At 37.4% G+C, this 23,389-nt stretch overlaps 1 protein-coding gene across 2 annotated transcripts in view; it reads left to right on the top strand.

Moving 5' to 3' along the window:
* Positions 1 to 23,389, top strand: part of ZFYVE9 (zinc finger FYVE-type containing 9) — a gene marked incomplete at both ends in the record, with an annotated part of 124,691 nt that overhangs the window by 50,381 nt on the left and 50,921 nt on the right. For both annotated transcript variants that reach the window (XM_079728366.1, XM_079728365.1), the window contains 2 exons: positions 3,999 to 4,121; positions 5,944 to 6,099. In XM_079728366.1, the coding sequence (XP_079584492.1) occupies positions 3,999 to 4,121; positions 5,944 to 6,099 (279 nt within the window). The remainder of the gene's footprint in view (positions 1 to 3,998; positions 4,122 to 5,943; positions 6,100 to 23,389) is intronic.

A 23,389-nucleotide genomic window follows, 5' to 3' on the forward strand; every position in this document is an offset into this window, starting at 1 on the left:
AACTAAGGGAAGGAGATAGAATCCAAGTGATAACCACCTTTCTCTTCTCCAACAAAAAAGGTGACTACTCAGTGCCATGAAAACCATTGTTGCTGTTACTGATTGTTTTAGAGAAGATATTTATGTTTTTATATTATCATTTCATATGTTGGAAGGATGTATATTATTTTTAATTCCCACTGTGTATAAATGTAGCTTATTGGCAGTTCTTTCTTCATATTCCAAAGCACATAATACTCTGAAGAGTTGCTTATAGTTCTAGAATTAGCCCATATGATACAGTCAGTACATTAATTTAACTTCTTGTTTTGAAGTACAATACACATTCAGAAATGTGTATATAATAAGTGGAGAGCTCTGAACTTAAGTAGCAATTTTCTGTCAAAAAATATTTTTAGTGAGTCCTGGTAAGACGCAAAGTTACTAATCAGTCAAAAGAATGCTTACCTTGGGCTTCCCTGGTGGCACAGTGGTTAAGAATCCACCTGCCAATGCAGGGGACATGGGTTTGAGCCCTGGTCCGGGAAGATCCCACATGCCGCAGAGCAACAAAGCCCGTGCACCGCAACTACTGAGCCTGTGCTCTAGAGACCGTGAGCCACAGCTGCTGAAGCCCACGCATCTAGAGCCCGTGCTCTGCAACAAGAGAAGCCATCGCAATGAGAAGCCCACGCGCCACAACAAAGAGTAACCCCCGCTCGCAGCAACTAGAGAAAGCCTGGGCACAGCAACGAAGACCCAATGCAATGAAAAAGTAAATAAAATAAAATAAAATAAATTTTAAAAAAAGAATGCTTATCTTTATGCAAAAGTTTCTTGTTGATAAATCCAGATCAGCATCCAGTCAGTACATTTTCAGAAGATGGTTTATCAATAATGTCTCCTTTTACCTGGTCTCCCTGCCTTCAATCTTTCTCTCCTTTATTTAATCTTACATATTGGTGCCAGTTATCTTTTTTTTTGAAGTATGGTTGATTTACAGTGTTGTGTTAATTTCTGGTGTACAGCAAAGTGATTCAGTTATACATGTATATATATCCTTTTTGATATTATTTTCCATCATGGTTTGTTACAGGATATTGAACATAGTTCCCTGTGCTATACAATAGGACCCGTCGTTTATCCATTCTATATATAATATCAATAGTTTGCACCTGCTAGTCCCAAACTCCCAATCCAACCCTCCCCTGCACCCTCCTCCCCCCCTGGCAACTACAAGTCTGTTTTCTATGTCTGTGAGTCTGTATCTGTTTCATAGATAAGTTCATTTGTGTCATATTTTAGATCCCACGTATAAGTGATATCATACATTTGTCTTTCTCTTTCTGACTTAGTTGGCTTAGTATGATAATCTTTAGGTCCACCCATGTAGCTGCAAATGACATTACTTCATTCTTTTTTATGGCTTAGTAATATTCCACTGTGTGTGTGTGTGTGTGTGTATACACACACACACACACACACACTCACACACACACACACCCCGCATCTTCTTTATCCATTTGTCTATCGTTGGACATTTAGGTTGTTTCTATGTCTTGGCTATTGTAAATAGTGCTACTATGAACATAGGGGTGCATGTATCTTTTCAAATTAAAGTTTTGCCCGGGTATATGCCCAGGAGTGGGATTGCTGGATCATATGGCAACTCTTTTTTTAGTTTTTTGAGGAACCTCCATACTGTTCTTCATAGTGGCTTCACCAGTTTACATTCCCACCAACAGTGTAGGAGGGTTCCCTTTTTTCCACACCCTCTCCAGCATTTGTTATTCATAGACTTTTTAATGATGGCCATTCTGACTGGTGTGAGGTGGTACCTCATTGTGGTTTTGATTTGCATTTCTCTAATAACTAGTGATGTTGAGCATCTTTTCATGTGCCTGTTGTCCATCTGTATGTCTTTGGAGAAATGTCTCCTTAGGTCTTCTGCCCATTTTTTGATTAGGTTATTTTTTTGATATTGAGCTGTTATGAACTGTTTGTATATTTTGGAAATTAAGCCCTTGTTGGTCGCATCATTTGCAAATATTTTCTCCCAGTCCGTAGGTTTTCTTTTTGTTTTGTTTATGGTTTCCTTTGCAGTGCAAAAGCTTATAAGTTTGATTAGGCCCAGTTATCTTTTTAAACATAAGTATTATCATAGATTGTTCTTGCTTAGAAAATTCAGTGGGTTCCCGATGCCTTCCATATAAATTACTTACCTTGGCATACAGTGTTCCTTGTAACCTTATCTCAACTTATCTAATTTTATTTCCAGCCAACACCCCAGTACTTTACAGGCATGCTACAGATTATTTACTGTTTTCTGAATATTCACATTTCATACTTGAATGCTTTTTCTTATGCTGTGGAATAGTGGGAAGAGAATGGACTTCAGAGCTGGACCAGCCTGAGTTTTAATCCGGTAACAGTCCATTCCAGCTGTATGATCCAGTGGGCAAGTCATTTATCCTCTCTGAATATTTTTCCTAGATTTTTTTAAAAAATTAGGTAACTATAGCTAATTAAGAGTCATTATGAATAATAAATCAGATATCATACCTGAAGGTACATAGCAAGATAATTGGTACAAAGTATGCATGTAATTAGTATTTTTTTAATCTTTCTTTCCTCTTTCTAGAGTAGAATACCCTTCTATATGCTAGACTCCTTGAATAACTCCTCAACCTTTCAAAATCCATACTAATGGAAAACTTCTCTGAATCCTCCCTCGACTGTCTTTGTAGTAGTGTTTTACATCCTCATTTCTGTTCAAGTAGAAATTCTTATAGACTGTTAGTATATTAACACATTTTTCATTGTAATTTAGATATTTTATAGGTCTGATTCTTTATTCTCTATAGACCATGAATTCGTTCATTCTGAATTCATATTTGTGTCTTCTGCTCCTGGGCCTATATTAGGCTCTCAGTAGTGTTGGCTGAATGATCCATACTATCAAATGCAGCTTGTGTCTCAGATAGTTCAACAGTGAACTTTCACATAAAGTTAAGCATTCTTTTGATTGTATAATGCCTTTGCTCCTTTACTAGGACCCTCTAAAAATATTCTTTTGTAAGTAAATTTGCTACTTAGGTTTCAAATTTGGGTTATTTTAATAAATCTTAATAAGAAACTAAATTGGCCTACTCTGCTGTTAAAATAAGATTTCAGGGTTCCATTTTCATTAAATCTAATTGTCAAAATCTCTCCTACCAAGAAGCAGTAACTAGTTATCTATTGTATATTCACTTTCTTAAATCATATTACTATGTCTTAACCAGAATTTTGCTATTTTGTATTCCAGTGGAAAAACTTAATTAAAAAATTTTTTTGAAAGTCACTTAGTATTTCTCTTTTCAGTAAATATTTTCATTGATAGTGTATACATTTCCAAAATACATTCTGGTTTCTGTTGGTCAGTGGGAAATGGTGTTATTTTATACTGAACTCTTTCTTGACTTACACTTAGAGGAATTGTTTCATAAAACCAGTCGCTTATGATACTTTTATTGTCTGGGTGCATTTTTTAAAGTTTGATTTTTTTTAATGGTAAAAAATCTCAACAGTACAAAAGCATATAGAGTAAAAAGTAGGATTCCCCTCTGCTTCAACCCCTAGACATCCTTTCTAGAGGTAACTAGTGTATTATCACTTCCTTGTATATCATGGATTATTTTAAATGTTGGTCTTAGAACATGTAATATGTGAAATTCTTATTACGATAATTGGGGGATTTTTGTTAAAGGGTTGTTTTTAGACTGTGGCCTAAACCATTGTGTGGAGAAGTCTATACATAGGATAACCATGTTATCATCCAAACTGGACTAGATCACTTTTAAGAATGAAAGGGGCACTATTAATATGCCACTAGGATAGCAGATATAAACCTGTGTTCACCCTATTTATAAATCAATTGCTTATCTCTTTCCTGTGAAAAATAAGGGCATTCCTCCATCAGATTTCTGTCTTGATTTGTCTCTTTAACCAATGGCTTACATTGTTTTCTCCCCTTACAGACTATGCTGTAGAAGAGAAACCATCACAGATTTCAGTAATGCAGCAATTGGAGGATGGTGGCCCTGACCCACTTGTATTTGTTTTAAATGCAAATTTGTTGTCAATGGTTAAAATTGTAAATTGTAAGTTGGAAATTTGTTTTTTTAAATTAAAATGAGATACTGAATCATTAAATTCATTACACACAAGTATTTTTATGTAGAGCCACATCTTAATGAAAACTGGGTATGGAAGAAGTTGGTTTGTATAAAATTATATATCCCCAAGGACAACTGTTGGACTGATTGCGACTCTTGCTTTTAGTCAAAGGGGTGAGATAGGTGAATTCTCCATGGAGGAAAGCCAAACGAAACTTGAACTCATCTGAGTTAAGTTCTTCCTGAGATGGGTATGCTAAGTCACAACTCACCACCAGAATAACTGGAGGTGGATAAATTAGCCAGGGGGGTCAATTTACATGCTAGGTTTAAATCCCAGAAACCTTAATCATGGTGCAAAACCTTATTTGGGAGAAGTGTTAACTAACACATAGTAAAACTTCAGTACATCACAATTTAGGACTCAGAAGAAACTTCTCAGTTCTTGATGCTAGCTTCTTAGGTATCAAAATAAGAGAGAGGATAGTAACCTAGAATCTTGAATCCAGTATGGTATTGGAAAATAGAGAATGCATTTATCCTGGATGAATGTTAATAGGCAGAGTTTTGGAGAGAGGAAGGAAGCATTGGGGAACAGTCCTCCAGTTCCCACTGTGTATTTCTTTTAAGTTGTCCTTGGAAACCAGAAACACCAATATACTAAATTCTTTAGAGGTTGTGTATAAATGAAATGCAGGTTTCTGGTTTGTTTGCTAATCACACCCTTGTATGTTTGGCCAGCTGCTAATGCTTGCCACCTTTCCTTCTAGGATCATATTTTAAAATAATTTGCTGGAAATTTCAATTTACCGTATCTAGTTTATAAGTTATACTTAGAAAATAGCTAACCTAGAGTTCCTTAAGTGTGCACCATCTTAATATAGTTGGATTGGGCACCTCTTGTTTAGGTATATAAAGAGACAATTCACAGAATGAAAGAAAGGGATCTTTTATTAGTGTTGATTTACATCGTGATATCCATAATTTTATTTGAACCCTTTTTCAGTTCCATTGGGAATCTTGCTGTGTTGGCATACAAATAATAAAAATATCAAGGATTGAACATTATTTTTGAACTACGTATAGCTTGTGCTGTTGTGACTCTACATAGCCTTAAAGTGAAGAAGTAGAAGTAATTAGTCCAGAAAAGCCATCTGTTTCACTGCTTTTTACCGGATGAAGTCAAGTAAAGTCCTGTTGCTGATTATCTAGAATTTTCTCCCAGGAAAACTATAATTTAAATAGCTAGACTCTTTTAGTCACAGGTTAAATTTAATAAGTATACATCAAAATATATTTTCTTTAGGCCATAGCCTGAATCCACGGCTATAATAATTGCTTTTATTGTTTTTCTTGTTTCTAGTTTTAATTATTTCCCTTAGTAAAGTGATTTAATTATACACACACACACACACACATAGGTGGGGGAATATATCCTTTAATCATTATAGCTGAGGATGCATAGTTTGGTTTAATTTATTTCATTGTTAATGGAATGTTGTTTCTTTTAATACTTACACCTTTTTATAATAGAAGTTAAAAGTTTTTAGTGTGCTTTCTTTCACTATTACTTCTTTTACTTCCCTTCCAGTTGTTTTTCTAAGTGTTTGCTTAGAGCAAGAGGCATTGGTATGCTTTATTTTCTGCAATAGTCCTTTGGCTCAGTGCAGTGACAGTTCACAGCTGAATTATACAGACTCAGTGTGATCTATTTTATTCTTTGGTGTATTATAACAAAGATGTCTGTGCATTTCTTAAGGGTAAGGATTGAAAAGAATATCTTCATTTCTTTTTATTTCATCTGTAGATGTGAACAGGAAGTGCTGGTGTTTCACAACCAAGGGAATGCATGCAGTGGGTCAGTCTGAGATAGTCATTCTTCTACAGTGTCTACCGGATGAAAAGTGCTTGCCGAAGGATATCTTTAACCATTTTGTGCAGCTTTATCGGGATGCTCTGGCAGGTGGGGATACTTTCTGACTTAGTCTGCACCCTTTACAGATGATAAAAAATTTTGGACTCAAATGCAAAATAATAGTCTTAAATTTGGAAACCTGGCATTGGACTTTGGTAGTATTGGCAAGTTAGAACTTGGCATGGTTTGAGGAAGTTATAAATTTTAATACTTTATGTGAAACGTTGTTACTATTTTATAATGGCTAGAATCAGAGTTGTAAGATTATCCATTGACCATGATGTAAGAATATTTTCCTTTGAGTGGCCTAGGGGATATAGTATTGGTATCCGGTAGAAGGAAGCATAATGATAACTTACTACTTCAGTTAACAATATTTATATAATCATAATGTAAATATTCATTTAATTTTCAAGTTTCAAAAACCGTTAGCATGGACAACTTTATTATGGTTTCAAAATAAATTGTAAATGTTGTTACCTGTAACAATGTAAAAGTAAACGCATAGCTATTAGAAGTTGGAAAAGGCTAAGGATACTAATATAAAGAGATACTATTAAAAGCTGAGAGAGAAGAAGTATATTTAAGTGTATTATTTGATATTACAAAGTTAACCTTCCACAGATTTAACAGAGGAGGTAAGAAGTAGTGTAATTGAGCTAAGTTCTCATTTATCATGATAAAAAGTCAAAAAATAATATCTGTAGTTGATAAATAGGGAAAGTGTAGTATAAGAACTAAAGCAAGTGAATAATAAATGAGATTATCCCTGAGAAGCAAGGCTGGGGTGGGGTGAGGGTAGCCAAGGTATTACAATTATTTTCATATATTATTTGATAATGTTTTAATAAATATATTAAAATAATAAATTATTCATACTTTCTGAATGCAGGTAATTCCCCTTGTGGGATTCTATGTCAAAGAAATTATCTGAAATGTAAAATACACTTTGTACATGAAAGTGTTTATTATAGTATTACTTAAATTTAACACAAAAATTTAGAGGCAACCTAAATGCCCAGCTATAGGAAAAAAGTTTAAGTGTGTTATACTTTTTAGATGAATGCATCTTTTTTAGAATCTTTTTTAGCTATTAAAAGTAGTATTTTTATGGAAAATGCTCTTGAAATAAATACAAAAGCATGATATAAAATTTCATCTTTAATGTGGTTATAGCTTATGTATAAAAGATTATGCCTTTATATCATAATTATGACATTTTAGGTAAAATATTACATGAAGGCAAGGTGCTATGTTAGAAATTGACCACATGGTACTTGTGAAGTACAGTTCAGTATTTACTGTTCAGTATTTGTGTCAGTTCCAAAATGTATGGGGTTAATTTGAAGTCATCTGGAGCCTCTAGGCCTAAAGTTCATTCCAGAAATTACTTGAAACATTCTTTTTTTTCCCCTCAGTTTGAATATATTCAGATTGCATGTTTATATGGGTTTTGAGAGGGCATCAGGGACTAGGACATGGGAGGTTCATGAATGTCTTGATTAGGAGTTTGTCCTTTATTCTGCAGGCAGTGAGGAGACATTGAAAGAAATGAATGACATAACCAGATTTGCGTTTTAGGAAGATGACTCTAGAAGCAGTATGAAAATGGATCAAAGTCTGTGTGTCTGGTAGCAGGTAGAGCAGATAAGAAGCAATTACAGTGGATAAACAAACTTACAGTGGATGAGCACTAGAATACTGCATAACAATGAAAGATAAACAAACTGCTGATATATGCAACAACATGGATGAAGTTCACAGACAGTAATATTGAACAAAAGAAGCCAGACACAAAAAAGTACATATTATGTGGTTACATTTATGTGATTCTCTGGAACAGGCGAAATGAATCTGTGGTGATGGAAATTAGATCATTGTTTGTCTGGGGTGAGGCGTGGGTGCAAGCACTAGAATTGATTGTAGATGGGCCCTGGGAACTCTCTGGGTTGATATAAATGTTCTGTATCTTGATTGGGTTAGTGGTTACATGGGTGTTTACATTTGTCAAAACTCATTGAACTGTATAATTAAAATATGTAGGTTTTGGGCTTCCCTGGTGGCGCAGTGGTTGAGAGTCTGCCTGCCGATGCAGGGGACACGGGTTCGTGCCCCGGTCCGGGAGGATCCCACATGCCGCGGAGCGGCTGGGCCCATGAGCCATGGCTGCTGAGCCTGCGCATCCGGAGCCTGTGCTCCGCAACGGGAGAGGCCACAACAGTGAGAGGCCCTCGTACCGCAAAAAAAAAAAAAAAAAAAAAAAAAAAAATGTAGGTTTTATTGCGTGTAAATAATACCTCAATAAAATTGACTTAAAATTTTTATTGATATAATTGACACATACATTATATTAGTTTCAGGTGTACACTGTAATGATTTGATATATGTATATATTGTGAAATGATCAATAAGTCTAGTTAACATCCGTCATCACACATAGTTACAAATTTTTTTTCTTTGTGATGAAAACTTTTAAGGTTTACTCTCTTAGCAACTTTCAAATATATAGTACATTACTGTTAACTATAGCCACCATGCTGTACCTACATCCTCAGTACTTATTTATCTTATAACTGGAAGTTTGTACCTTTGGACTACCTTCACGCATTTCACTTTCACTTACCCTTCAACCCTCACCTCTGGTAATCATCAATCTGTTCCCTGTATATATGAGTTCAGTGTATGTTTGTTTGTTTGTTTAGATTCTACATATAAGTGAGATCATACAGTATTTGTCTTTCTCTAACTTATTTCACTTAGCATGATGCCCTCAAGGTATATATGTGTTGTGGCAAATGACAGGATTTCCTTCTTTTTAATGACAGTAATATTCCATTGAATGTACATACCATGCTTGCTTTATCCATTCATTTACCAACACTTAAGTTACTTCCATGTCTTGGCTGTTAAAAATAATACTGCAGTGAACGTGGGGGTTTGGATATCTTTCCTAGTTAGTGTTTTCATTTCCTTCAGATAAATACCCAGAAGTGGAATTGCAGGATCATATGGTAGTTCTATTTTTAATTTTTTGAGAAACCTCCATACTGTTCCATAGTGGCTGCGCCAGTTTATATTCCCACAAACAGTATACTAGGGTTCCCTTTTCTCCACATCTTTGCCAACATTTGTTATTTTTAAATTGATTTTTTAAAAAGCTATTGTCAGGATCCAGCAAGAAATTAGGATTTTTACCAATAATGGCAGTGGGAATAAAGAGTATTGAGAGATATAAAAGAGTGATGCCTCAGTTCAATAAGATTTCATAACTAATTGGATGTGAGGATTGAGAGGGGACCAGTCAAAGTTGGCTTCAGATTTCTGGCTTGAGCACCTGAGTGGACTTCGTTCTTATTCACTGAGGCAGTGCATAGAGGAAGAAGAGCAGATTTGGCAGAGGAGTGGGAGATGAGTTCTTCGTTCAGTGTGTTGGATTTCAAATAATGGCAACAGATGGTAATATGTAAATGAAAGATGAATACATAAATAGAGACTTCAGGAGGTAGATCTGGGCAAAAAAACAGATGTGGAAGACCAGCATTTTTGTGATAGTTTTAAACTATGGCTGTGAATGGGATAGGCCAGTGTGAAGAGACTAGATCTATGAATGAAGCTCCTAGAAATACCAACAAGTAAAGGATGTGAATCATTACATGAGTCATTAAAATATATGCTTACCATAAATGGTTACTCATCTTTTAAAAGTATCTTTATATATCAATAGAGTGCTTTTTGAACTAGCATATTAAAATGCAAAAATTCTACAACAAAAATCACTTGGAACTGATAGTAAGACTAAGTAAGACTAAGGTCAGAGTGTAATACATCTAAGCTGTGTTAAATGTTATCTATGAGATGAGGGCATATACAAACATATCTAAGTAAATAATATTTTAAGTAAGAATAAGTGAGTGAGCTGTAAGGCTCTCTCTCTCCTTGAAAAGGAATCATTTCACAGCTTACAAAATATTGGAACTAGTAGGGAACTTACATTATCTAGTATAACACTTCATTTTTCAGATGAAGAAAATGAGACCTAGAAGTGTTAAATGGCTTGCCCAAATCACAGACCTAGTTGGTGACAGAATTAGGACTAAAGTATTCTGTGATTTATGTCAGTTGCCTATGTGTGTATATTAATAATATAGCAGTTTTTAAAAAACAGGTATGGATAATACATATGTGCTATGCCTATTTTATTAAGAATCCCATGTGTAGATAATCAAGGTAGAAGCTTAGTATATTATTTCACTGTGATTTTTGTATGAACTTCCATGAACTATCTTTATAATATTTTTACAGATTTTTCATCTAAACTACATGTGTTAATAATAATATGTGTGTATGTATATATATATGTCTATGTATGTTTCTCATTTAGTATATATAAAATTTTTTGTTACATGTCATTGCTTATACTTTCCACAGTGAGGGGGAAAATGGTATTTTGTGAAAAATAACCTTCTGAGAGTTTCAGGGTGCCTTCTGGATAATGTAGTGCCATGGGAGATTCTAGATTGTATATTATTTCTCCCCATTTCCCCTCCCTTACTCCGTGTTTTTTATTTTTTTAACATCTTTACTAGAGTATACTTGCTTTACAATGTTCTGTTAGTTTCTGCTGTATAACAAAGTGAATCAGCTATACGTATACATATGTTCCCATATCTCCTCCCTCTTGTGCCTCCCTCCCACCCTCCCTATCCCACCCCTCTAGGTGATCACAAAACACTGAGCTGATCTCCCTGTGCGACGCAGCTGCTTTCCACTTGCTATCTATTTTACATCATTTGGTAGTGTATATATGTCCATGCCATTCTCTCACTTCGTCCCAGCTTACCCTCTCCCCGCCATCTCCTGTGTCCTGAAGTCCATTCTCTACGTCTGCATATTTATTCCTGTCCTGCCCCTGAGTTCATCAGAATCATTTTTTTTAGATTCCATATATATGTGTTAGCATACAGTATTTGTTTTTCTGACTTACTTCACTCTGTATGACAGACTCTAGGTCCTTCCACCTCACTACAAATAACTCAGTTTCGTTTCTTTTTATGGCTGAGTAATATTCCATTGTGTATATGTGCCACATCTTCTTTATCCATTCTTCTGTCGATGGACACTTAGGTTACTTCCATGTCCTGGCTATTGTAAAAAGTGCCGCAATGAACATTGAGGTACATATCTCTTTTTAAATTATGCTTTTCTCAGGGTATATGCCCAGTTGTGGGATTGCTGGGTCATATGGTAGTTCTATTTTTAGTTTTTTAAGGAACCTCCATACTGTTCTCCATAGTGGCTGTATCAATTTACATTCCCACCAACCGTGCAAGAAGTTTCCCTTTTCTCCACACCCTCTCCAGCAATTATTGTTTGTAGATTTTTTGATGATGGCCATTCTGATCGGTGTGAGCTGATACCTCATTGTGGTTTTGATTTACATTTCTATAAATGATTAGTGATGTTGAGCATCCTTTCATCCTTTTGTTGGCAATCTGTTTATCTTCTTTGGAGAAATATCTATTTAGGTTTTACACCCACTTTTGGATTGGGTTGTTTGTTTTTTTGATATTGAGCTGTGTGAACTACTTGTATATTTTGGAGATTAATCCTTTGTCAGGTGCTTCGTTTGCAAATCTTTTCTCCTGTTCTGAGGGTTATCTTTTCGTCTTCTTTATGGTTTCCTTTGCTGTGCAAAACCTTTTAAATTTCATTAGGTCCAATATTTTTGGTTTTATTTCCATTTCTCTAAGAGGTGGGTCAAAAAGGATCTTGCTGTGATGTATGTCACAGAGTGTTCTGCCTATGTTTTCCTCAAAGAGTTTTATAGTGTCTGGCCTTATATTTAGGTCTTTAATCCATTTTGAGTTTATTTTTGTGTATGGTGTTAGGAAGTGTTCTAGTTTCATTCTTTTACATGAAGCTGTCCAGTTTTCCCAGCACCACTTATTGAAGAGGCTCTCTTTTCTCCATTGTATAATCTTGCCTCCTTTATCAAAGATAAGGTGACCATATATGTGTGGGTTTATCACTGAGTCTTCTATCCTGTTCCATTGATCTATATTTCTGTTTTTGTGCCAGTACCATACAGTCTTGATTACTGTAGCTTTGTAGTATAGTCTGAAGTCAGGGAGCCTGATTCCTCCAGGTCTGTTTTTCTTTCTCAAGATTGCTTTGGCTATTCGGGGTCTTTTGTGTTTCCATACAAATTGTAAAATTTTTTGTTCTAGTTCTGTGAAAAATGACATTGGTAGTATAGTCATTTTCACAATGTTGATTCTTCCAGTCCAAGAACATGGTACATCTCTCCATCTGTTTGTATCATCTTTAAATTCTTTCATCATTGTCTTATGGTTTTCTGCATACAGGTCTTTTGTCTCCTTAGGTAGGTTTATTCCTAGGTATTTTATTCTTTTTGTTACAGTGGTGAATGGGAGTGTTTCCTTAATTTCTTTCATTATTTTGTAATTAGTGTATAGGAATGCAAAATATTTCTGTGCATTAATTTTGTCTCCTGCTGCTTTACCAAATTCATTGATTAGCTCTAGTAGCTTTCTGGTAGCATCTTTAGGATTCTCTATGTATAGTATCATGTCATCTGCAGACAGTGACAGTTTTATGTCTTCTTTTCCGATTTGGATTCCTTTTATTTCTTTTTCTTCTATGATTGCCGTGGCTAAAAATTCCAAAACTATGTTGAATAAAAGTGGTGAGAGTGGGCAGCCTTGCCTTGTTCCTAATCTTAGAGGAAATGGTTTCAGTTTTCCACCATTGAAAATGATGTTGGCTGTGGGTTTGTCATATATGGCCTTTATTATGTTGAGGTAGGTTCCCTACCTGCCCACTTTCTGGAGAGTTTTTATCATAAATGGGTGTTGAATTTTGTCAAAAGCTTTTTCTGCATCTATTGAGATTATTGTATGGTTTTTATCCTTCAGTTTGTTAATATGGTGTATCACATCGATTGATTTGCATATATTGAAGAATCCTTGCATTCCTGGGATAAACCCCACTTGACCATGGTGTATGATCCTTTTAATGTGCTGTTGGATTCTGTTTACTAGTATTTTGTTGACGATTTTTGCATCTATGTTCATCAGTGACATTGGCATGTAGTTTTCTTTCTTTCTTTTTTTTTTTTTTTTTTGCGGTACGCGGGCCTCTCACTGCTGCAGCCCCTCCTGTTGCGGAGCACAGGCTCCGGACGCACAGGCTCAGCAGCCGTGGCTTACGGGCCCAGCCACTCCGTGGCATGTGGGATCCTCCCGGACCGGGGCACGAACCCGTGTCCCCTGCATCGGCAGACGTACTCTCAACCACTGTGCCACCAGGGAAGCCCTGTAGTTTTCTTTTTTTGTGACATCTTTGTCTGGTTTTCATATCAGGGTGATGGTGGCCTCGTAGAATGAGTTTGGGAGTGTTCCTCCCTCTGCTATATTTTGGAAGAGTTTGAGAAGGATAGGTGTTAGCTCTTCTCTAAATGTTTGATAGAATTCTCCTGTGAAGCCATCTGGTCCTGGGCTTTTGTTTGCTGGAAGACTTTTAATCACAGTTTCAATTTCAGTGCTTGTGATTGGTCTGTTCATATTTTCTGTTTCTTCCTGGTTCAGTCTTGGAAGATTGTACTTTTCTAAGAATCTGTCCACTTCTTCCAGGTTGTCCATTTTATTGGCATATGGTTGCTTGTAGTAATCTCTCATGATCCTTTGTATTTCTGCAGTGCCAGTTGTTACTTCTCCTTTTTCAATTCTAATTCTGATGATTTGAGTATTCTCCCTTTTTTTCTTGATGAGACTGGCTAAAGTTTTATCAATTTTGTTTATCTTCTCAAAGAACCAGCTTTTAGTTTTATTGATCTTTGCTATTGTTTCCTTCATTTCTTCTTCATTTATTTCTGATCTGCTCTTTATGATTTCTTTCCTTCTGCTAACTTTGGGGTGTTTTTGTTCTTCTTTCTCTAATTGCTTTCGGTGTAAGGTTAGGTTGTTTATTTGAGATGTTCCTTGTTTCTTGAGATAGGATTGTATTGCTATAAACTTCCCTCTTAGAACTGCTTTTGCTGCATCCCATAGGTTTTGGATCGTCATGTTTTCATTGTCATTTGTTTCTAGGTATTTTTTGATTTCCTCTTTTATTTCTTCACTCATCTCTTGGTTATTTAATAGCATATTGTTTAGCCTCCATGTGTTTGTATTTTTTACAGTTTTTTTTCCTGTAATTGATATCTAGTCTCATAACGTTGTGGTTGGAAAAGATACTTGATATGATTTCAGTTTTCTTAAATTTACTGAGGCTTGATTTGTGACCCAATATATTATCTATCCTGGAGAATGTTCCATGTGCACATGAGAAGACAGTGTATTCTGTTGTTTTTGGATGGAATGTCCTATAAATATCAATTAATTCCATCTGGTCTAATGTGTCATTTAAAGCTTGTGTTTCCTTATGTATTTTCATTTTGGATGATCTGTCCATTGGTGAAAGTGGGGTGTTAAAGTCCCCTACTATGATTGTGATACTGTCAATTTCCCTGTTTATGGCTGTTAGCATTTGCCTTATGTATTGAGGTGCTCCTATGTTGGGTGCATAAATATTTACAATTGTTATACCTTCTTCTTGGATTGATCCCTTGATCATTATGTAGTGGCCTTCCTTGTCTCTTGTAATAGTCTTTATTTTAAAGTCCATTTTGTCTGATATGAGTATTACTCCTCCCGCTTTCTTTTGATTTCCAATTGCATGGAATATCTTTTTCCATCCCCTCACTTTCAGTCTGTATGTGTCCCTAGGTCTGAAGTGGGTCTCTTGTAGCATATATATGGGTCTTGTTTTTGTATCCATTCAGCCAGTCTGTGTCTTTTGGTTGGAGCATTTAATCCATTTACATTTAAGGTAATTATCGATATGTACGTTCCTATTGCCATTTTCTTAATTGTTTTGGGTTTGTTATTGTAGGTCTTTTCCTTCACTTGTGTTTCCTGCCTAGAGAAATTCCTTTAGCATTTGCTGTAAATCTGGTTTGGTGGTGCTGAATTCTGTTAGCTTTTGCTTGTCTCTAAAGGTTTTAATTTTTCCATCGAATCTGAATGAGATCTTTGCTGGGTAGAGTAATCTTGGTTGTAGGTTTTTCCCTTTCATCACTGTAAATATGTCATGCCTCTCCCTTCTGGCTTGCAGAGTTTCTGCTGAACGAGCAGCTGTTAACCTTATGGGGATTCCCTTGTGTGTTATTTGTTGCTTTTCCCTTGCTGCTTTTAATATTTTTTCTTTGTATTTAATTTTTGATTGTTTGATTAATATATGTCTTGGTGTGTTTCTCCTTGAATTTTTCCTATATGGGACTCTCTGCGCTTCTTGGACTTCATTATTTCCTTTCCCATATTAGGGAAGTTTTCAAATATAATCTCTTGAAATATTTTCTCAGACCCTTTCTCTTCTTTTTCTGGGACCCCTATAATTCAAATGTTGGTGCTTTTAATGTTGTCCCAGAGGTCTCTGACACTGTCCTCAATTCTTTTCATTCTGTTTTCTTTATTCTGCTCTGCAGCAGTTATTTCCACTATTCTATCTTCCAGATCACTTATCCGTTCTTTTGCCTCAGTGATTCTGCTATTGAATCCTTCTAGAGTGGTTTTAATTTCATTTATTGTGTTATTCATCATCGTTTGTTTGCTCTTTATTTCTTCTAGGTACTTGTTAAACATTTCTTATATTTTCTCCATTCTGTTTCCTAGATTTTGGATCATCTTTACTATCATTACTCTGAATTCTTTTTAGGTAGACTCCCTATTTCCTCTTCATTTGTTTGGTCTGGTGGGTTTTTACCTTGCTCCTTCATCTGCTGCATATTTCTCTGTCTTCTCATTATGTTTAACTTACTGTGTTTGGGGTCTCCTTTTCGCAGGCTGCAGGTTCATAGTTCCTGTTATTTTTGGTGTCTTCCCCCAGTGTGTGAGGTTGGTTCAGTGGCTTGTGTAGGCTTCCTGGTGAGGGGGACTGGTGCCTGTGTTCTGGTGGGTGGGGTGGATCTTGTTCTTCTGGTGGGCAGGGCTGCATCCGGCAGTGTGTTTTGGGGTGTCTGTGAACTTAGTATGACTTTAGGCAGCCTCTCTGCTAATGGGTGGTGTTGTATTCCTGTCTTGCTAGTTGTTTGGCATGGGGCATCCAGCACTGGAGCTTGCTGGCCGTTGGGTGGAGCTCTGTCTTAGTGTTGAGATGGAGATCTCTGGGAGAGCTCTTGCCAATTGATATAACTTCAGGCCAGGAGGTCTCTGGTGGTCCAGTGTCCTGGACTCAGCTCTCCCACCTTGGAGGCTCAGGCCCGACATCTGGCCAGAGCACCAAGACCCTGCCAGCCACATGGCTTGGAAGAAAAGGAAGAAAAAATAATGAACAGATAAAACCCCAAAACAAATGTTAAAAGCAAAACTAAACAGACAAAAGCATAGAAAGTAACATACACATGCACACTCACAAAAAGAGAAAAAAGGAAGGAAACCAATAAACAAGCCCACCAAAGATAACAATGATAAAAAGCACTAAAACAAGCACTAAAACTTAACTAAGATAAACATAAAACCAAAAACAAGTCAGTTGCAGAAAGCAAACCCCAAGTCAGCAGTTGCTCCCAAAGTCCACCACCTCAATTTTGGGAACATTCATTGTCTATTCAGGTGTTCCACAGCTGCAGGGTTTATCAAGTTGATTGTGGGGATTTAATCCACTGGTCCTCAGGCTGCACGGAGAAATTTCCCTTACTCTTCTGTGTTCACACAGCTCCTGCGATTCAGCTTTGGTTTTGACCCTGTCTCTGCACGTAGGCCACCCTCAGGCCAGACAGGAGGGGGTTAAAGCAGTGGCTGATTAGGGCTCTCTTGCTCACTCAGGCTGGGGAGAGGGAGGGGTATGGTAGTCATAGTTGGAATGTGGGACGAGCCTGTGGCGGCAGAGGCTGGCATGACCATGCAACAGCCTGAAGTGCACCATGTGTTCTCCCAGGGAAGTTGTCCCTGGATCACAGCACCATGGCAGTGGCGTGCTGCGCAGGCTCCCGGGAAGGGTGTGGGAAGTGACCTGCACTTGCACACAGGATTCTTGGTGGCAGCAGAGGCAGCGTTAGCAGTCCATGCCCGTCTATGGGGTCTGAAATGATAGCCGTGGCTCACGCCCATCTCTGAAGCTCACTTAGGTGGTGCTCTGCCATCTGTGGGCACATGGAGCAGGAAGCCTCTCTCCTTGCACACCCCGAAACAATGGTCTTTGGCCTCTCCAGCAGGTGAAAACTTTTTCCCGGCCTCCCTCCCAGCTAGCTGTGGCACACTAGCCCCCTTCAGGGTGTCTTCACGCAGCCAGAACCAGTCCTCTCCCTGTGGTCTGATCTCCAAAGCCCAAGCCTCAGCTTCCAGCCCCTACCCGTTCTGGTGGGTGAGAAGACAAGCAGTCTCAGGCTGGGGAGTCCTGGTTGGCACCTATCCTCTGTGCGGGAATCTCTCCGCTTTGCCCTCTGCACCCCTATTGCTGCGCTCTCCTCCGTGGCTCCAAAGCTTCCCCCCCCGCCCACCCCCCATCCCTGCCAGTGAAGGGACTTCCTAGTGTGTGGAAACTTTTCCTCCTTCACAGCTCCCTCCCAGAGGTTTAAGTCCCATCCCTATTCTTTTGTCTCTGTTTATTCTTTTTTCTTTTGCCCTATCCAGGTACGTGGGGATTTTGTTGCCTTTTGGGAAGTCTGAGGTCTTCTCCCAGTGTTCAGTCGGTGTTCTGTAGGAGTTGTTCCACATGTAGATGTATTTCTGATGTATTTGTGGGGAGGAAGGTGATCTCCACATCTTACTCCTGCATCTTGAAGGTCTCCTCCTCCATGTTTTACTGTTATGTTTTGCAAACAGATATTCAGAACATGAATTTGAATGAATTGTTATCTACCAGATTATTTTTTTGGAGTTATTCTCTGGTTATTTTCCTCTCTTACTCAAAAACCTTTATTGGCTTTGTGTTGCCTTTAGAATAAACTGTGTACTCTGATATTCAGTGCTCTACATAATCTGATCCTATATTTCCAGTCTCATTTCCCACCAGTAGTCTCCCCATACTTACAGTGAAGCCAAACTAAACATTTCTTGGTTTGTTGTATAGGTTGATGATTTCCTCCTTCTTTACTTGTGATCCTGATGCCCTCCCCTCCCAACACCATGCTATTTCCCAAAACCCTAACTATCTATATCCTATCAGTTCTCTTAAGTCATATCAATGACTACTTTCTCCATGAGTTCTCCCCTGATGGTCTTCCCAGATAGAAGCAATTTCTTCTGAATGCCTTTAATTATCTTTAAAAGCTATTTGGTATGTAGAAAAGTATATAAGCGTATATATTAGTAATTGTTCAAGTTATAAAGCCTAATAACAAAATAACCACCCACAAACAAAATACCCAATTTGGGAGATAAGAATGACCAATCCACTGAAACTCTCTTTTTTCTTTCCTGATTACATCTTCCTTCCAGACTTCCCATCCTCAACCTCTAGGGTAACCATTGTCTTTAATCTTGTGTTATACTTTTCTTGCTTTTTAAAAATAATTTTATCACAAATGTTTGCATCTCTAAGGATTATAATATATTACTTCATATGTTTGTGAACTTTATACAAATGTTATCACACTGTACACATTTTTTTTTTTTTTTTTTTTTTTTTTTTTTTTTTTTTGCGGTACGCGGGCCTCTCACTGCTGTGGCCTCTCCCATTGCGGAGCACAGGCTCCGGACGCGCAGGCTCAGCGGCCATGGCTCACGGGCCCAGCCGCTCCGCGGCATGCGGGATACTCCCAGACCGGGGCACGAACCCGTGTCCCCCGCATCGGCAGGCGGACTCCCAACCACTGTGCCACCAGGGAAGCCCCCACTGTACACATTTTATGTGCTTTGTTTTTTTCACTCTACCATATGTTTCTGTCATTCATTCATGCCTCTAGTTCATTCATTTTCAGGCTGCTGTTTTATATGAACTACATAAATTTACCACAGTATATTAATTCTCTTTATGATGAACAGTTTGCTCTTCTTACTAATTTACTGTTATTCAGATATTTTTTTTGTACATGTATACTTATGAGTATAAGTTTATAAGGTTTGGATTTCTTCAACTTTATTAGATGATGTTAAATTATTTCCCAGAGAGGTTTTCCAGTTTTAATCTATCTGTCCCCATCTTCAGTGTATAAGAGTTGCCAACATTTGATATTATGAGAGTTTTAATTTTTGCCAGTCTGATGGATATAAAATGGTGTCTCATTTCGAATTGCATTTCACTAACTATTATGTTCATATATTTATTAGCCGTGTACATTTTGTATTCTGTGACAAATATGTCCCTGTTTATGTCTTTTACTCATGTTTCTATTATGTTAGCATTTTCTTTGGGATTCCTTTAATTTTTTCAACATAAACGCTCAACTATGACCTTTTTCTGACAGAGTTAAGTTATTCAGTATGTATTAGCTTTCTATTACTATATTTCTAAGCCACAAACTTAGTGGCTTGAAACAACACAAATTATTATCTCATAGCTTCCATAGGTAAGGAGTCCAGGCACAGCTTAGCTGAATCTTCAGCTCAGGGTGCCTCAAGGTGTCAGCCATGCTGGGCTTCTCATTTGGAGCCCAAGTTCCTCAGGTTGTTGGCAGATTTCACTTTCTTACAAATCCCTGCTTTCTTTTAGCTGTTGGTTGGGGAGTACTCTCGGCTCCTAGAGGCTGCCTGCAGTTCCTTGCCTCATGGCTCCGTAGATAGTTTACAACATGGATGTTTCCTTTCTTTCAGGTCATCAGGAGTGTGTCTCTGCTTTGATTCTCTGACTTCTAGACCTAGATTTAAAGACCTTATGTCAGGCCCACTCTGATAATCTCCCTGTTGATGAACTCAAAGTTTGTTAATTAGTAACCTAATCATGGGAGTGACACCCATCATATTCATAGGTGTTTTCCCCATGCAAGGGGAGGGAATTAAACAAGGCATGTACACCAGGAAGCAGACAGAATTCTGCCTCAGAGCGTTTCTGTCCTCCCAAACGTGACACAGACCTAAGCATACTTCACTCGTTTAATATCTTTACCATTCTTACTATTGTTGTGGTTGGTTTTACCTTTTGTAAAAGAAAAAATAATTGTTTTTACTTAATTCAATTATATTCAATTTTTAATATCAGTATCAAAAATCAGTATCAATATTCAATTCAATCAAAATTATTAAATTTGCCACTATATTTTCTCTATATCTGCTATTTTAGTATCCCATATTTCCATTAGGACTTGCTTTTCTTGTTGAAATACATCTTTTTATTAGTTCTCTTGGTGAGGGCCTATGGTTGTTAAACTCCATTAGTCCTTGTATGTTTGAAATACTTAGCCATTACTCTTGAATAATTAGTTGGCTACAAAATTCTAGCTTAACAGATTTTTTTCCGTTCCTCTCTTCCTTCTTTCTCTCATTCCTTCATTTCTTCCTTTAACCTCCCCTTAGCAAGTACTTTGAAGGTATTACTTCCTTGTCTTCTGGCATCTCCTGCAGTCTAGTTTTTTTTTTTCTTTTTTAACAGGTAGATATTTGTCTTTTCTCTTTGGCTTTTAGGATTTTCTCTTTATCCTTGATTATCTGTAAGTCCACTATTAAAGTTCTCTGTGAGTTTTTGTTAGGTTTATGAGGTATAATTTATATCCAATAATATATGCCTTTTCAGACATATATTACTGTATATAAATATACATATATTCAGTTCAGTGAGTCTAGACAAACAGATACAGTCAGGTAACAACCACCAACATCAAGATATATAATGTTTTCATCATCTCTAAACCTTGCCTCATGTCCCTTTGTATTTAATCCCCTCCCCTTACCCTCTGTCCCTGGCAACTATTTTTTTTTGTTTTTTTTTGTGTGTTACGCGGGCCTCTCACTGTCGCGGCCTTTCCCATTGCAGAGCACAGGCTCCAGACGTGAAGGCTCAGCGGCCATGGCTCACGGGCCCAGCCGCTCCGCGGCATGTGGTATCTTCCCGGACCGGGGCACGAACCCGTGTCCCCTACATCAGCAGGCGGACTCTCAACCACTGCGCCACCAGGGATGCCCCCTGGCAACTATTGATTTGATTTCTGTCCCTCTAGTTTTGCATTTTCCAGAAGGTTATATAAATGGAATCTCACTGTTGTGTTTGGCTTATTTCACTTAACGCAGTGCTTTTGAGATTCATCCATATGGTTGAATGGATGTATGTACCACAATTTGTTTATCCATTCACCTGCAATGTATGAAAAGTTCCAATTGTTCTGGATCCTTGCCACCACTTGATACTCGTTTAAAAAAAAAAAACCTTTCTAATGAGTGTTTAGTGGTATCTCTTTGTGGTTTTAATATGCATTTCCTTAATAACTAATGATATTGAGCATCTTTTCATATGCTTATTTGCCATCTGTAGCTCTTTTTTTTGCCCATTTAAAAATTGGGTTGTTTTCTTAATGAGTTATTGGTACTTCATAAATTTTGGATACAAGTCTTTTATCGGATAGTACGTTTTGCAGATATTATGTTCCAGCCTATGACTTATGTTTTTCATTTTCTTAACTATCTCTCAAAGAGTAGAAGCTTTAATATTTGATAGAAGTCCAATTTATCAGTTTTTCTTTTATAGTTTATCTTCAGTTTCCTAAAAAATCTTTGCCTTAACCCAAGGTCACAAAAATTTTCACCTGGGGCCTCCCTGGTGGCGCAGTGGTTGAGAGTCCACCTGCCGACGCAGGGGACATGGGTTCGTGCCCCAGTCCGGGAGGATCCCACATGCCACGGAGTGGCTGGGCCCGTGAGCCATGGCCACTGAGCCTGTGCGTCCGGAGCCTGTGCTCCACAACGGGAGAGGCCACAACGGTGAGAGGCCCGCGTACCGCAAAAAAAAAAAAAAAAAATTTCACCTGTATTTTTCTGGAAGTTGTATAGTTATAGCTTTTACGTATAGATCTATGATTAATTTGGAGTTAATTTTTGTACTGAGAATGAGGTAAGACTTGAAGTTTTGTTCTCAAAGTTTTGTTTTTGGAATTTTTTTGTGCATTTTGTTTTTGATTTTTTCCTGCTTAGAGATAGATATTCAGTTGTTCCAGGGCCATTTGTTAAAAAGACTATACTTTTGCCATTGAATTACCTTGGTCCTGTTTTTGAATATTAGTTTACCTTATATGCATGGGTTTCTTTCTGGACTCTATTCCATGGGTCTATATGTGTACACATATGTGGATTTATTTTTATTTTTACTACTGAGTACTAAAGGTGTACTTTTGATCTGAAAACATTTCTTTCTTTACTTTGGAAAATTCTTAATTATTATCTCTTTCAATGTTACTACTCTTTTATTCCCAATGTTGTCTATTTTTGGAAACCTTTTTTTGATGTTGGGGCCTCTGAAATCAGTCTTCAGTATCTCTTAACTACTCTTTTGTATAATTTTTCTCTTTGCTTTTTTGTGCTGGATCCTGGGTACATTGTTCAGTGAATTCTTCCAGTTTAATATTTCTCTCTTCAAGCAGATTTTTTTTTTTTTTTTTTTTTTGCAGTACGCGGGCCTCTCACTGTTGTGGTCTCTCCCGCTGCGGAGCACAGGCTCCGGATGCACAGGCCCAGCGGCCATGGCTCACGGACCCAGCCGCTCTGCGGCATGTGGGATCCTCCTGGACCGGGGCACGAACCCGTGTCCCCTGCATCGGCAGGCGGACTCTCAACCACTGCGCCACCAGGGAAGCCCCCAAGAAGATTTTTAATTTAAGAGAAATGTTCATGTGAATTGATTAATATTTAATAATCAATTATAATAATTATATAATTATTAAGGGTATAATAAGGTTTACACTGTTACTGATTTTCAACTTTTAGGTTTAACTTCAGAACAAAGCAAGAAGACAATTATAAGCACAGAACATAAATATTAACCTTGTAGGTTAGATCATTTCTACATTTGAAAACAGCTTTTTGTTCCCTTTAAATTATTCACAATTTTACATTTGCGGACTTGTTTATCTTCTCTCAACTATTTCTTGGGTGTCCTAAATCTAATCCTTATGAATTGAGAGCACATTTGTGTAGCCTAGTAACATGGTGATGAATATGATGGCACAATTAAAGCTGCCTTAAACCTTCCATTGTCTTCCCACTGCAATTAGAATAAACTCCAATTTTATAAAGGTCCTATATGATCTAGTCCTTAAAGGTCTCTTTGACCTTATCTCTTAATAGTCCTTAGTTTGCTTTAGCTACATTGATCATCTTTGTGACTTTTGAACCTGTCACACTCATTTCCGATTTAT

Source organism: Hyperoodon ampullatus (genome assembly GCF_949752795.1).
Source record: "Hyperoodon ampullatus genome assembly, chromosome: 2".
NCBI lineage: Eukaryota > Metazoa > Chordata > Mammalia > Artiodactyla > Ziphiidae > Hyperoodon > Hyperoodon ampullatus.